At 35.3% G+C, this 16,736-nt stretch overlaps 1 protein-coding gene across 1 annotated transcript in view; it reads right to left on the bottom strand.

Annotated features, from left to right (window-relative positions):
- The window catches only part of MDGA2 (MAM domain containing glycosylphosphatidylinositol anchor 2), an 849,851-nt gene that overhangs the window by 190,785 nt on the left and 642,330 nt on the right, over window positions 1–16,736 (bottom strand). Inside the window, exon 8 of the mRNA XM_090270100.1 lies at window positions 6,796–7,089. Within this exon, the coding sequence (XP_090126226.1) occupies window positions 6,796–7,089 (294 nt within the window). The remainder of the gene's footprint in view (window positions 1–6,795; window positions 7,090–16,736) is intronic.

Raw genomic sequence — 16,736 nt, 5'->3', positions numbered from 1 at the left:
ACAAGTGTATGTATATGATACAAATAAAAACTTAAGAAAAATAGGAGGGAAATAGGCATTTTAGTATCTTCATTTAATATACATATTTGAATATATTCATCAACTATCATTTTTAGTTAATCAATATTCAAGTGGTCAATACTCTAATGGATAAATTAGAAGTCACTTTACTACTGTGATTTTGTTTAGGAGATTATTCTAATTTTGTTCAATAAACTCTACATGCTGTGACTTTAAATGAGACTGAAGCCTCAAAATGTGCAGTTTAGGCTTGTGGATTGTATTGAGCTGGAGGCAATCAAGACCCAAGCAACTCAAGAAAAACTTTTATTTCCCCTTATGTACATCAAGGAATTTAGACAGGGCATCTGGCGACAGAAAGAGAGAGAGAGAGAGAGAGAGAGAGAGAGAGAGAGAGAGAGAGAGAGAGAGAGAGAGAGAGAGAAAGAGAGCTATTATAAAAGATAACTTTCTTTCTGGTAGGGCACACATCTGTTTTTTATCATCCTTAGGAATTACCCTTCTCTCTTTGAAACCTCATAACCTTATCCCACGGCACATGTCTCAACTGCCCCATTGCCATTGGGTCTCATATTTTTATAGAGTTCCTGTATGTACAAAATCAAAAATTTGTTTTACTCACAATAATCTGTCTTATGTCAATTTAATTATTAGACCAGCCAAAGAAACTAGAAGGGTAAAAGAAAAACAGCCCTTTCTAATATTATAAATCAATCAGCATATATATGTATATTTTCAATGATTAACTCTAATGCTTCAAGTAAAAAAGAGCAAAAAAGTTAACAAAAGAATTGTTATATAGTTCCAAAAACATGTGAATAAGATTAAGTAATGGCTAAAAAATTAAAAAATTAAAAATTTGTTATTAAAATTACAATGTTCTTTGCAATTTCATCTAGCAATTAAAAATTAATTTTAAAACACTATTTTTCAAAATATTATATTTGCAACTTCTTATTCTGGTATATAACATGTATGATAACTGGTAATTGCAGAAGATAAAAATATTATAAAATAGGTCTTCTAACTTCAAGGAATGAGCAATGTGCACAAGAATTTAATAATTTAAATGATTTCATTTTGGTGATTAAGCTTGTTGGAAGAGGATATAGAATGCTGTAAAATACCTCTAGACTTCTTTTACTCACTAAATCACTCTCTACACATTTTAAGAAAAGGCATATTAAGTGGAAATATAAATAATCTTAAAAGGTTTAAGAAAATGATTGCTTTATAATTATGATCCATTTGCTACGAACAAATCTCACTAGTAGATTTGTTAAACTAAATAGACTATTCCCTTAGTTATATAATATCAAAATATATATGAGGTCTGACCAGAAGGTATCCAGCCATGTAATATGAAAAATAGAGACATTTATTGAGGAAGATACAAGATATAAGAAATACTGTACACAGGACAATGACACCTCAGTCCCCTTCAAAGTAGGCACCTTGGGACCTCACATAGTTCTCCCAATCATCATCAGCTTGCTTTGTCATATTTTCCTGAATCTCATCAATGATCTGAAATCTCTCCCCTTTCTAAGGTGATTTTAGTTTTGGAAAAGACAGAAGTTGCAAGGCACCAAATCTAGGCTGTAGGGGGCTAAGACACCTGGGATATTTGACGTTTCGTCAAAAAGCTCTGCATGAGATGTGATGCATGAGTGGGTGCATTGTTGTGATGAAGCTGCCAATCACCAGATGCCCATAGCCGCAGCCCTCTGAATCATCCAAATAGTTTCTGCAGAGGAATGTTCAAGCTTAAGGCAAAATTTGATGCAGATTCATTGCTCTACTTGTTCAGTTATTTTGAATGCAATGGCCACAAAGTACACATGCTCAGTGAACTGCATCTACTGCCCCCACTGACAAGTACAGTGAACTCATCATCGTTCACGTATGCGCATTCCAGTCCACTTTCCTTGACTGCCAGGTTACATCAATGTTGCATAAATCATTCTCATTATATTAACAATGACTTGACTTTTTCTGGATAGACCTCATATTTAGGCCCTTCAATATAAACTCACCAAAGTCCTACATACAATTGCATTTGTGCTCTTTTAATCATTTTGGTTGGTTATTGTTTAATTTGATACAAATAAAACTAAACACTAAAAGTAATGTGCCTTGGAGATACTGAATTTGTTTTAACTTATCATGACCATTTATTTTTGATTTTTATATTTCAAAGTGGATAAAGTTATAAATGTGTCTTTGTGTATATAAAATAATATACAATAATTTGTTAATATAATAACCATTGCAAGAAAGATCTTAATAAACTAAAACACAGAAAAGATTTCTCATCCTGAAAAAGGTGTTCTGTAAGAAATATAATAATTTAACATCCTCTTCCTTCATATACTCAGGTACAATATCAATCTTTATGCAACAAATCCTCAGATACTCCTAAATCTTAAATAATAAAGACCAGTCATGCTAAAAGCAAGAGGTATGCAATAAGTACACATTCTTAAACTATTTGTTATCATAAATTACTCAACACATTTACTCAATAGCTGTAATGTAAAATATATTATTCTGGGTATACAAAGTATATAAAGCATAGCTTATTAGCTGCAATGTTGTAACTAACTGGTGAGGTTGATATACACACATGCACGTGTATATATGTGTATATGCATATATGTATAAAATTTTATATTTCATATGAGTCCTCCTTCCATGTAGCATGGCTAGCTAAGAACAAATGCCAATTATTTTCATATTTTTACCAAAACAATACAAAATTGAGGATGTTTATCATTTAAAAAATACTATCAGAATTTTTGCATTATTATTTTTGCATGAATAAGTAAGTCTTGGTAGGCATGCCGGCTGCACAGCTAGAAGGAATTATGTGGCTGAAAAATGAACATTTTATTCACTCAGAAATATCCTGGAGATGTTAGCAGTTATTTGTACCTGGCAAATGCTCAGACACATAAGCAGATTGTTCCAGATACTTGGGAATACATGAAAGGGAGGTTCTTGAAAGACACGATGCAGCCTCACTTTGGAAGTGGCATGACTGCTGGCATCCAGCGGCCTTCCTGGGGAGGCCAGGAAAGCTTGCCTTTGAGAGCCAGTGTTGTCGGACAACGCACCCTGCTCTGCTAAGGCAAATTAGGATACAGATCTTTTTACCTACATCAGATGAATTGACTTTACCTATGTCTGTTGTTGTCTTTCAGTCAGTTACATCCCTGGCACACTAGAAATGACTGTGCTAGTATTTATCTTCATCCACCCTTGAATGTTAAAATTCTGACCTGAACTTAACATTTTCTATGGGACTTATTAAAAAAAAAAAAGAGCAAAGGAAATTTAACTCACTAATAGAATTCTGGACATTAATATGTTCTATGTAGCTAGAGATCCTGGTTTTTGAGCCTTTAATTTTAAATTCCCCAGAGCCATTGGGTTATCCAGCTTTTATTTCTGTCTGTGCTTCCCCAGAGAGATGTGAGGAAAGTAAAACGAATTTCCCTGTAGCTTAAGGAACACTGAAGACTCTGGAGAAAGCACAGAGTCCTGTGATTACTAACAATGAAGTTTTCCAAATTCTGTCAGTTTCCTCTGTGGTCACTTGAGGGTGTGACTTACTTTGGGAGAATTCAGGAGAGCTATCTCTTTTATAATTGTTTTTCTTTCTGAAACCTGTTTTCACATGAACCTCCCAACCAGAGTTTATTGTCCTGAGTATAAATGCCAGCCAGGGATGGAAAAAGCAATACGAAGTGCTGAATGAAACCTAACATCTAAAAGCTCCATTATTTGGAGAAAAAACAAAACAAAACTAGTACTCAATTGGAAATCAGCAAAGGTAACTGACAAATAATAGTTTGCATGTTTATAGAAGTTTCTATAAAATAAGGACAGGGAATAGGTAAGCAGCACTCAGAACCTTGCTCCTCAGCCACCACTCACCTACCTCATACATTAATGGATTTGCTGATGTTGTTGCAAACATAATCATCCTATATCTCAATTATTCTTCCAAGTTAAAGTCAGTTAATTCAATCTGCCAATGTCCTTAAGTCAAATATAAAAACAGACATGTTTGGACTAAATCTTGTTTTCCATTTTCTGAGTTATAAAAGAACCACAGAAAGAAAGCCTATAGTTTCATCTAATTTATTATTTTCTTGAGGATTTTGCCACTGTGTATTTAAGAAATAGTACATCAATTAAGAATTACAGCAGCATTACTGGACCTTGAACAAACTGTTCAGTTTGCATTTTCTCTTTCAACGATATCCACACCACTGCCATCAAAATTACAAGGGCCTCCTTGAATAATCCAACATTAATGGACATTATTAAACTTTTTAAATTTATGAATTTAAGTACTTTTAATATTAAAAGCAAATTTTTATTAGAACTGTAACAGTGATTTCAATAAGAATAGTTAAAAATCTATTATTTAAATCTCACAGGTAAACGGTACCTGTTAAGTAAGTCAAGCAAAAGTACAGCACCAGGACTTCCAGCCAAGATGGAGGCTTAGACGGACACGCTAAGTCTCCCTCTACAACTAGAGAGGAATACAACTACTTCAAAACAAAGGATAACTAGAAATTCCAGAAAATAAAACTACACGGAAGCCCAACGTATGAAGTTATAAACCAGCGGTGCCATTTGGGCAGGTAAGAGTTAAAGAGGGCAGCGCTGTTTGCGGTCGCACCTGGGACAGCGGTGGGGCGGCGAAAAATCCCGGCGGCAGTCAAGCCCCTGGCAGTGCGCGACCCCAGCGCTGGGGAGAGCGGCCACCGCATCGCCTTGAACAGTGAGGCCCAGGGGGGCGGGAGGACGGATCCCGGTCTCCTAGCTGAATAACTGTGTGAATCCATCTTGGACCCCCGCCCCCAAAGAAAGCACCACAGGGCTGCGAAATAGGTCGCGGACAGGCAGGCGCCGGTCGCTGATTTGTGACGCGTACACAGGCACTGCCCCCTGTAGCCGGCCCAAGAAAACAAAACGCATCTGTCAAAATGAGGCAGACAACTATAGAAATCCCGGTGACACAGCTCACCAGGCAGCAGATAGAGAACCTGACGGATGAACAGATAAGAAACCTGTCAGAGGCTCAGTTCTGGGCCATTGTTATCAGGTGGCTTACAGAATTCACAAAAGAGCAGGAAAAAGATAAGAAAGAAGCGAAAAACTTTCATAATGAAAGGAACAAAACCGCATACGAGACAGATGGTGAGGAACAAAAATCCAGAGTTCATTTCAACAAACTGGAATATGGAGAAGGAACAAGCAGTCAACCAATGCAGCGAGAGGAAATGGGAAGCAACAATGAGAGGATCAGAAACCTCTGGGACAGCTATAAAAGGCCCAACATAAGAATCATTGGTTTGCCAGAGAATGAGGAAGATGAACTAGAACTTGAAAAATTGAGTGAAAATATAATAAAGGAGAACTTCCCAGAATTGGGGAAGGGAATAGACTTGCAGGTCCAAGAAGCAAGGAGAGTTCCCAAGAGACTGGACCCAGGGAGAACCACTCCAAGACACATTATAATCAAAATGTCAAAAATTAAAGATAAAGAGAGAATCTTAAAAGCAGCAAGAGAGAAGAAAAGAATTATGTACAAAGGGGTCCCAATTAGACTATCAGCAGACTTCTCAAGGGAAACCCTACAGGCAAGAAGGGACTGGCAAGAAATATTCAAAGTAATGAAAATCCAAAACCTACAACCACGAATACTCTATCCAGCGAAATTGTCATTCAGAATAGAAGGACAGAGAAAGTGTTTCCAGGACAAAATAAAACTGAAAGAGTTCATTAGATCCAAACCACTGTTATATGAGATGTTAAAGGGACTGGTTTAAAAAACAGAAGCTAAGGAGATGAAACAAAGGCAAACTAAACAGGCAACGAGAGTGGAAAAGGAACTGTGGGTATGGGAAGCATATTGGGGGGAGGTCAACAGGGAGGGGGAATGGGGAAAGGGAGGGAGATGATATAGGAATTGGGGATCAAGGTAGGAGGGAATGGAATAGACGGAGAGAGGTTGGGAGGAACTGTATGCACAACTAATGGACATAATCTAAAAGGGGGGGACAACTGGAGGGAGGGGGGCCACCGGGTGGAGGGGAGCAGAGGGAAGGGAAATTGGCACAAATGTAATATTTTAATCAATAAAACACATTAAATCTGAAAAAAAAAAAAAGTACAGCACCAAATATTGGCCTAAATTATCTCAATATTACTAGATGATTATGCAATCTACTAAATAGTTATACAAACTTCATATCTGCAAATATAGCATTTCAATGATTAGGTGTCCAGAATGTAAACAAAAGTATTCCTTGAAATAGGTGGATAGTTTGGGCAAAGGGCAACATGAATGTGAAAAAAACAAAAGCGTATTATAATTTCAATTAGCAATTACTTCCAGTCTTCACTTTACTTTATTACACATGGTCAGTTTTTAACTATTAGATTTGTTGATTTTTTGGCATTAACCAACCACATAACACCATTATAATAATAGCACACACACAGTCCATTATAATCATAGCACACACACACTCACACAAATACAAGTCTCATCTATTAGTGTGTATTAGCTTAGGTAATAGGCAGATGTAGGGGGAATTACAGTTTAAATTGGGTAGCAATAATGTACACATATTTTATCTTAATCCAATTCCAAAAATCACCTCATTTTACTAGTAACATTTGTATCATTTCTTCCCTTGTCCCCACCCGCACCCCATCCCCGTAGTAACACATAGAAAAGTATTTACTTACACTGTACAATGAGTTGCACCAGGGCTTCTCTTGGTTTCACGTTAAAACCGTTGTACTGGCTGGTCTGACATCTGTACATTCCTGACATTTCCCGAGACACATTCACAATCCTCAGTGTTCCATCATAACTCTCCATTTGCATTGACCCATCAGGCATTGCAACTTCTTTATCCACTCTAGACCAAAGGATGATGGGTTTAGGCTTTCCAGTTACTTGACACTGCAGTTCTATTGTGTCTCCTTCTCTGGTGACCAAAGGTGATTTTTCCTGTGGAACAGTCAGATTGGGTGGAACTTGAAATGGGAAAAAGAAAATTTTTCAAAGTTAGTATCAACTGGTAAAGCATATTCAAATACAGAAAATCACAAGGAAACAATTTCTGCTGGTTGAAGATGTGTGACAATTCAGATGACAAAAATTATAGAGAAGGCCTTGGGAATAAGTGGCAAATACTCTTATGTGAAATAATTCTGAATTGTTTTATAGAACTCTCTTGAATGAGGTCTTCCAACTTTAGCAAAGTAAGTAAAGCATTAAGTTAGACTGTAAATGGTCAACTTAAGAACAAATTACTCAATGACTTGTCATTATCAGCCATTAACTGTGTCTTAAACATCTGCAATTCACAGAGGAGTGATCCTGCTTGCTGAGAGTTGGGTCAGCTTTTCAGTCTTCTGCTTTCTATGCTGTTATCTCTTACCCAAAGATGCTATAAGAAAAGGTAAGTGACAAGGTAGACTTAGCAGGCACAGCAACACACAAGTGGTAAGAAAATGAAAAGAAGAACCTTTGTTATACAATCAGAAGTTTTGACTGGTTTAGAAACTGTTTGCTTTCTCGCTATTAGAAATGAGATGGAAAGAGCTCACTACAATGCCACACTGACAATTCACTGTATTTTCTCTTTTGAATGTTTAATATTTTTTGAGATTTGCATTTCATATAATTTCACTTTAAGGCATTTTGAGATAACTGTAAGTAGTTTATCATAATGTTGCCAGTATTTCTATAAAATTAATTTTGTGAATTTTCAAAAATATATTTCAATAATATAAGAATTGTAATTTTTCAAGTTAAGCTAATACTGATTTTATTGAAAATATAAGAAAATTGGATTGATATTACTGGGACTTACTTTACTGTGCTAGGATATATATGTATGCTATGGTTTAGGATAAAAATTAGCCAACAAGAGGCAAGTGCTAACCAATGAGTTTTCTTACAAGTAAAATCATCTGTTCCATTGGAAGACTTATTTCTTACACAATGCATATGAATTCAAGTGTACTTATGCAATAGAATATCATTCAACAAGCATGGACCAAATTAAATGCAAGAATAAGAATAAACAGAAATATATGAATAATTCTATCCTTCTTATAAATGTAATATGTTCCATTTGGAGAGTATTGCATGTGGATAAAAGGCAAAGGGTTTATTCTCCCTTCTAGCATTACTCTGCTGCCATGCCCAGAGACACATTAAAAAATAGTTTTAAAATTATCTCTCAATATTGAAAATATCTCTTAATATTGAAATTTTTTTCATACAAAAATAAATAAATTCAAGTCCAAAGTGATATGAGAATTAATTATCTTGTTATGTATTTTTGTGTATACTTTTTCATTTAATTTCTTCATTTACTTCTTATCTTAAATAAGTAGTTAAATGAGAAAAAGTAGGTAAATAATGTATAACATCTTGGAAATGAGAATAGATAGAACATTAAAACATTAACTACAACCTTCTTGAAATATATATATGCATATATATACATATATTATTCTAAGAATTACCATTAACAAAGCGTATGTTTAAATATGGCTGCATTTTTAAAACCTATATGATTAAATATTTGATTTACTTATTTCTTCTTATAAGTACAAAAAAATTAAATGAGTTTGTTAACCTATCCCTTTACCAGTAAACTACAAGGGAATGGTGCAATTCTAAGCAGCATCTTCTAACAACAGGATCAAAAAAGAAGCTGCAATATTTACTTACCTTGCCTGAGAAACCACAAGGAATAAGAGCAATAACCTCAGCACTGTACATTAATTATACTTCTACTATGTGCTGGACAAAGTTAGGGATTTTACATTTTCATTTAATTTCCATGATAATCCTAAGAATTAAATGTTCAATGTTACAATTTAACAAATGAAAGTCCTGAAATCAGAGAAGAAAATAACAAAATTCAAACAGAGGCCAACTTGTAACGTGTGGACAGCGTAGAGACAGACGCCTGACGCAGGCTCCAGTGAATCCGGCGTCTGAAATGAATCATCAGAGTTAGCCCTGGACTGCTCACAACTTCTCTGCTCCTATGGACACACTGGTCTTATTTTCCCTGCTCATCTCTTGATCACTAGCCCAGGGACTATAAAAGAGAGTCAAGGTAGAAATGTGAGGGTATAAAGTGTAATTGACATCTATTTTGCAAATTAAGTTATCTGCTTTATATCATATATCTGTTTCTATCTTATATAGCTATATGTATCTATATTAGAATATTTCCCAAACATAAATGCACACTGTTCAGTTATACCAATCCAAGTATATATACAAATTTTGATAGATCTATATGAAATAAATGGAAAGAAATGATAACTTAAGAGATTATTTAACAGAGTGTACTTATTTGAAATCTTCCATCTTCATTGCTTCCAATAACAAGCCAGGTGACCTTGGCCAAACTTAACCATTCTGAGTATTAATTTCTACATTTTGAAACTAAGAATTTGCATTTTATGAGCTCCAGGGTTATTAATATTTGACTACAAGAACAAACAGTAAAGACAAATATAGAAGTGGGGCTAAATGAAAGTATTTCATGACTTGATAAAATGAATATTCAAAGAATTTATTACATAAGGCAATTTTAAAATAGACCCTTGACCAGCTATGTTTCATAGGTTTATCATGTTAAATAGCTCAAAAACTTCCTTTGTAAATTTGTTATTTATTTATTTAGGTCAACTTTCCTCCCTATGCAGTCAAAATTATAGAAATGTAAACCTAAGTTTTAATCTAGGTAACTTGAAAATAAATTTTACATAAATTAACCTAGTTTTTGCCAAACAGTACAACATAACTAGAATAGTTTATTTTTCCTCTCTTCCATGAGGCTTTTTGAACTGGAGTTCTTTGTTTGCAACATTCTTGACCAAGAAATTTTATAACTTCTCAGAGTTCTTATGGCGGGGGTCTCTCTCTCTCTCCCTCTCTCTCTCTCTCTCCACATTAAATTCTCAATTCTCTGTAATCTATACTCAACCTTCTTAATTATTACTATATGTTTTTCTGTTATGAGAGTTAGTTTTTTCTCACAAATTTATCTTTTATATGTTGAGAATACCAATTCTAACTTCAGCTCAAGCTTCTTCCAGTTTGTGATTGCATCCTATTTCTATATTCCAAAAGATTTTCAAATCCCCAAACCCAAGCACCATTTATTTCTTGACTTAATTGACAGTTAATTATCAACACACTTCATCTGGTAATTAAAAACTGTAACTTTTCTTGTTTGTTTTACCATTTCTTTTTCCTCACCACATCCTAACTGCTGCTTCTGCTTCTCTATCAAAAATGTCTTATGTCTGACTGTTTCTTTTCATGATTATAGTGACTTCTTAGGAGAAGCCATCCTTTTCTATTCTTGTGAAAGTGTCATAATGTCTTTCTTTCACCAGGCTAATTCTTCCAAGCCTCCTGATACCTTTTCATAAATTTTATCATCATACATGCTATTTTGTTCAAGTCGCTATGAAAACTACAAACTTCAATGAGAGTGCTACTAATAATATTGCTTTAATTTAAAAAAATAGAGAATGGACTGATGGAAGTGTTAAATAAATGGCGGTACAGTCATACAATAGAATATGATGCAGCCTTTTTAATCATGACATAACAGACCTACATTTATTGAGAAAAATATTTATATTTTTCTGCAAGAGAAGCAAACTAGTAAATAGTATGAACAGCTACAACCACTGTTAATAAATGAGTAAAATATGTTACTGAGCAGTGTATAAACAGTCGTCTCACATTTTTAATAAAAAGAGTCTTATGCTAATGTTAACGGGGAGCTTTTAAAAGGGAGAATGTATATGATTCATCTTTATGTCATCAGCATTAGCACAGTATTTAACACATAATAGGAACTCAGTAAAAAATTTTTACAACAAATGAAGACAGCAAGCAGTTGGGCCTTGATTCAAAGAAGAGGAGACTGGTATGAGGAAAACTCTAGAGATATTCCAAATCACTAACAGTGGCTCTCACTTAATGCAGGATTACTGGTAATTAAAATTTCTCTGTATATTTCCTCCATTTTTCACTCTTCTACAATATGTGCAATGCATATTAGCATGTTACAGGCTTCAAGAAGCTCAGAGAAACTTAAAATATTAACACAACCTAGTTTTCACTGCTCATCTGGTGAAATTTCCAATTTTTTAAATTTATTATTTATTTATTTATTTATTTATTTATTTTAAGTATACTTTATTGATTATGTTGTTAGAGTAGTTTCAATTTTTTCCCCTTTGCTCCTCTCTGCCCAGTACCTCTCTTCCCTCCAGCAATCTTACCAACCTTAGTTCATGGCCATGGGCTGTGCATGTAAGTTCTTTGGTTTCACCCTTTTCTATATTATTCTTAACTTCCCTTTGTCTATTTTGTACCAAACAATCATGCTTCTTAATCCCTGCACTATTTCCCCATTTCTCTCCTTCTCCCTCCCAGCTGATAACCCTCCAAATGATCCCCATACTTATGATGCTGTTCCTCTTCTGGTTTGCTTAGTTGGATTTTGTTTTTATTTTTCAGATTTAGTTGTTGATAGTTGTGAGTTTGTTGTCATTTTAATGTTCATAATGTTGATCTTTTTCTTAAGTAAGTCCCTTTGAAATTTCATATAATAATAGCTTGGTGATGATGAACTCCTTTAGCTTTACCTTTTCTGGGAAGCACTTTATTTGCCCTTCCATTCTAAATGATAGCTTTGCTGGATAGAGTAATCTTGGTTGTAAGTCCTTGCTTTTCATCACCTCGAATACTTCTTGCCAGTCCCTTCTTGTCTACAAAGTTCCTTTTGAGAAGTCAGCTGAGAGTCTTATAGGTACCGCTTTGTAGGTAACTATGCTTTTTTCTTGCTGCTCTTAAGATTCTCTTTTTATCTTTAACCTTTGGCATTTTAATTATGATGTGCCTTGGTGTAGTCCTTTTTGGGTCTAGCTTGTTTGAACTCTCTGTGCTTCCTGTATTTGTATCTCTATTTCCTTCTTCAAATTTAAGAGTTTTCCTTCATTATTTTTTCACATAAGCTTTCAATTTCTTGCTCTTCTTTTCTTCTTCTGACACCTCTATGGTTTGGATGTTGGTACATTTAAAGTTGTCCCACAGGTTCCTATGCATCTAATTTTTTTCAATTATTCTTTCCTCATTCTTCCTTATGTTCCAAATCTTGATTCCAACCATGGTTTCAGTCCCTTCACCATTGGTTTTGTGTGGATTTTCCTTCGTTTCATTTACCATAGCCTTACCTTATGCATCTGCCATACTTAAGTGTATCTGTCAAGACTGTGACCATCTTTATCACCAGTTTTTTTAAACTCTGTGTCTGTTAGGTTGGCTATCTCCTCATTGCTTAGTTTTCCCATTGGAACCTTGATCCGTTCCCTCTTTTGGGTCATACTTCTCTGTCTCCTCAACTTGACAGGCTCCTGTGTTTATTTGCCTCTGTGTCTTAGGTAGAACTGTCGCTCCTGTTATGTTGTAAGGGGCAGAGCCTTAGGTATTTGTCAGTAGAGGGCAACCATTTCACCACGTTGTGGCGCTGCTTGTGGGGGAGTGGTCTGAGAGGAAACAATGCCATCTGCTCAGCACTTGCCCCTTTTCCAGGCACTTCTCCCACTTTGTATGGGACTGGCGCCTCTCTAGCTGTTGCCCTGCCTGTCGTTCCCAGAATGGGTGGGTCTGCGGACGCTCTAGGACTGTGGGGGCCCTTTAAACAAGCAGACTCTGCTGAGAGACCGGCAGTTTCTTTCTCCACTCCAACTCACACTAATTTGCACAGTCAAAAGCAATGAGGCTTTATTTTCCCTGGCTGTGGGACCATGAGCTGCGCAGTCTGGTCTGGTGCTGGAAGCACTCTCCAGGCATCCCTCCCTAATTTTTAAAACATGTGTCTGCACTTTCTGCCAGCCTGCTGGTGCTGCCACCACCAGACTGAGTCTTCTCTGCCCTTGCTCTGCCCCTCCTACCTGTCTGGATGAGTATTTCTTCTTTATATCTTTGTTTGCTGGACTTCCATGCAGCTAGATTTTCTGGAATTTCTGGTTGTCTCTAGTTTTGAGGTCGTTGTATTCCTTCTTAGTTGTGGAGGGAGATGCAGTATGTCTTTCTAGGTCTTCATCTTGGCCGGAAGTCCGAAAATTCCAGTTTTTAGTAACACAAATGTATCACTCTGGACATGGTGTTCTAGGTAAATAGTCTGAGAAATGCCTCTCTAGAAATGCTCACTCCTATAACACTCAGTCACATGTGGTTTTACCAACTAGTGAACCTCAGTGTTCCTGAACAACCATTTTTTCCCCTATGTTCAGCATGTATTCTAGCATCCCCTGCCTTTCCCATGTATTGAGATTACATTCAAATGTTACCAGTTTCACAATGACTTTGCCTAACCGTATGCTGAGATAATTGCTCACTATTACACTGTTTACTCATTTAATCTGTACTTGTATCTTTGTTCTATATCTTTGCCTATGTTTTTATCTCTGACCAAATAGCTCCTTGAAAGCACAGGTGTCTTAATCTATCTCTAAAATGTAGTGCCCACTTTTCTACATGGCAAACCAGAAAGGCACAAAATAACTGAGGATGGAAGAGGAGTAGAAACAGAGAAATATAAGGATGTAAGAGGATAAAGAGATATGGATATAATAGAAATAAACATAATATAAAAATAATAAACATTTAAAACAAAAGTGAAAAATAACAATAAAATGTAATTGTAGCCTTGGCCAGTGTAGACCAAGAGGTTGTGGGTTCAATTCCTGGTCATGGCTTCAATTCCCATCAGGGCACATACCAGGTTGCAGATTCAATTCCTGGTCAGGGCATTTAGAAGGTGGCCAATTGACATTCCTCTCTCACACTGATGTTTCTCACTGTCTCTCACCAATGAAAAAATGACCTCATGGATGAGGATAAAAAATTAAGGTAGTAATTGTACAAGTAGTAGCTCATACAAGTAGCAGACTCTCCTGAAAAATATATTGTTAGTATCAGTTTCAGATGCAGATCTTGAGATGTGTGGGAGTGTATGTTAGAGTCGAGACTCAAAAAAAAAAAAGGATTTTATAAACTAAATTGTTTAAAAAGTAGAGAAAAGTGCTAATTCAGGGACATGCCATTTTTTCCATGTTTATTATGCCCTTTCTCTAATTAACTAATTTTTAAAATATTAAGCCTCACAATAAAAACATTAAGTAAAAGAACATGGAAATGTCTGCACCTCATAAGATCTGCATTTATTCATAATGTACTGGCTAGAAAAAAGTTCCTCCTAATAAAAACAAACACAGAGCTACATCTTCTGACATATAGTGTGTATATACACTGCCATTACTTTGATTTTTCTTATCTGCAGTGATACTATTGGAGAGTCAATAATCATAGAAACTTGAAAAATATGCGAGACTGAAGTATATTATTCCAAACATAAAGAAATAGAGAAATAATATGGACAAATCTGTTTCTGGCAACTGTTCCACTGTATCACAGACTAAAATAAAGCAAATATATAAAGTAAAAATGTTTTCATTTTCTCATTGAGAAAAAAGCTGAAGTCATTTAAATCTTTAGTCTTTTCTAGGAAAATGACTGGCATGTTTTTCTTACTCAAAAGAGTGTAGGGAAGGCTAGTTTATCTGAACTATATGAGAAAATATCATGCATACTTGGACATCAGAGCATACTTATTATGGACTTATTGGTTTAAATACATATAAATATCTATAGTGCACTATAACAGTAGTCATTTAAACAAAGTAATGCATTTCTTTTAATACAGGGTGTCGCAAAAAAATGTATCCACACTTTAATAGCAGGTAACTTGCTGAATTTTTTTGTTTGTTTTAGATTTAACCATTGAGAAATAATGGCGGAAACCAGATTAAGTTTTGAACAAAGAAAGTTTACTTTGAAGTGCTTCTGGAAGTACAAAATGCAGTAGAAGTGCAGAGACAGGACTGGCGGTGTCCTGCAGCTCCTCCGCACGTGGATTAACTGGCCCGCTCTTTCTTGCAGGTACTGTAACTGGTGCCACTTACTTGAATTTACTGCAGGACTCAGCCATGGCACGTATTCACGAAGATTTTCATGATGAGGACTTTTATTTCCAACAAGATGGAGCACCTCCACATTATCATTTTGATGTAAGGGCCCATCTTAATGAGAACCTGCCAAACAGATGGGTCGGGCGAAGAGGTCCTGTAGATTATTACCCTGCATGTTCACCAGGCCTCATACCACTAGACTTTTTCATTTGGGGATTTCTCAATAATAACATTTATGCTAAAAAACCTGAAACCATTAATGAATTACGAGTAGCCATTGAAAGAGAATGTGCCCAAATACCAAATGAAATGATTCTTGATGCTTGTGATTCCATTGCTTTGCATTGCCAGCAACGTTTAGACCAGAATGGTCACCAGTTTGAAAACAGGTGCTAAGTATAAAAAAGTACACTTATGTAGTTTATTGTGAATGTTGAAAAGGAACTGTATGCTAATAAATACAGACTTTATAATTATTAAAATTGTGGATACATTTTTTGCAACACCTTGTATATTTATTTTAATATAAAATCATAGTAAGCCAAGTAATAATTAAAATTATCTCCAGAAGGACAACCAGACTCATATTTTCAAGAAACTTCAAGTAAGTATAGTGCTGATTTAATTATACTTGAATTTGAGAAATAGTTTGCAATACATATATATGTCTACAGTAGAATGTATAATCTGTATTTGAAACATAAATTAATCAGGCTTCAAAAAATTGTGTGTTTATGAAAGATTTCCCTAGAGGTCAGATTCAAGAATTCTCATGCTGTCCAGATCTATAGACTTGATATGAGTTTAATTCCTGGTGACCTACTGATTGAGACTCCAAGGTTAGCAGCATCCATATTTCAGACCACCTGGTATTCAAGGGAAGATCGTCTATCACGCTTAAGTGCTTTCTCAAGGTCAGAGTCAGTAGTTCTCAATATCTTCCTCACTAACACATGACATATTAGACTTGCAAGCACGAGACATGCACATAACTATATTCAGGGTGTGAAGTTTTTGAGAAATCACAAAATTTTACATGGAAGTTAAATGAATGGTTTGTAATTGCAACAATTATCAATGGCAATGAGTAAAGACTTGTAACAGACTATAAGTAAGGTAAGCCATTTCTTAAGTGGAATTGTCAACATGCTTGTTGTAACTCCACTCATTTTTCTTCCCCTCAATATTGAAAATATTCTAATCATTATGCAGCTCACAAATGATTTGAACACGCCACTAGATTTGGAATAATTGTGTTAATATATAAAACTTATAAGAATGTGATGCTCTGTGGCCTTTGGGAAATATTCATATGATAATATAAGGCAAACCGATAATTATCTTCAATTTAAAAATACTCCCAATAAAAATCCCCCCAATATTTTTTAACCAGTAAGCTTAGCTCATTTTTAATGATGTGTCAATTAAAATATAGTAAAGTACCCTGAAAGATATTCAAGGTGACAAAAGAAATCCAACCAGCTCAAGTTTCCTCCCTTATTAATTGACTTGCTAATGTTTGTTTCCTTTTAGAAACCATAACTGGTGAAGAACAATGCTTTGAAAAGGACAACAATACTCTATAGCTCATTTCT

Source organism: Furipterus horrens, unplaced genomic scaffold, assembly GCF_987537825.1.
Source record: "Furipterus horrens unplaced genomic scaffold, mFurHor1.1.pri manual_scaffold_3, whole genome shotgun sequence".
Classification (NCBI taxonomy): domain Eukaryota; kingdom Metazoa; phylum Chordata; class Mammalia; order Chiroptera; family Furipteridae; genus Furipterus; species Furipterus horrens.
The sequence above is the reverse complement of the archived record's forward strand: the minus strand, read 5'-3'. Positions and strand labels throughout refer to the sequence as shown.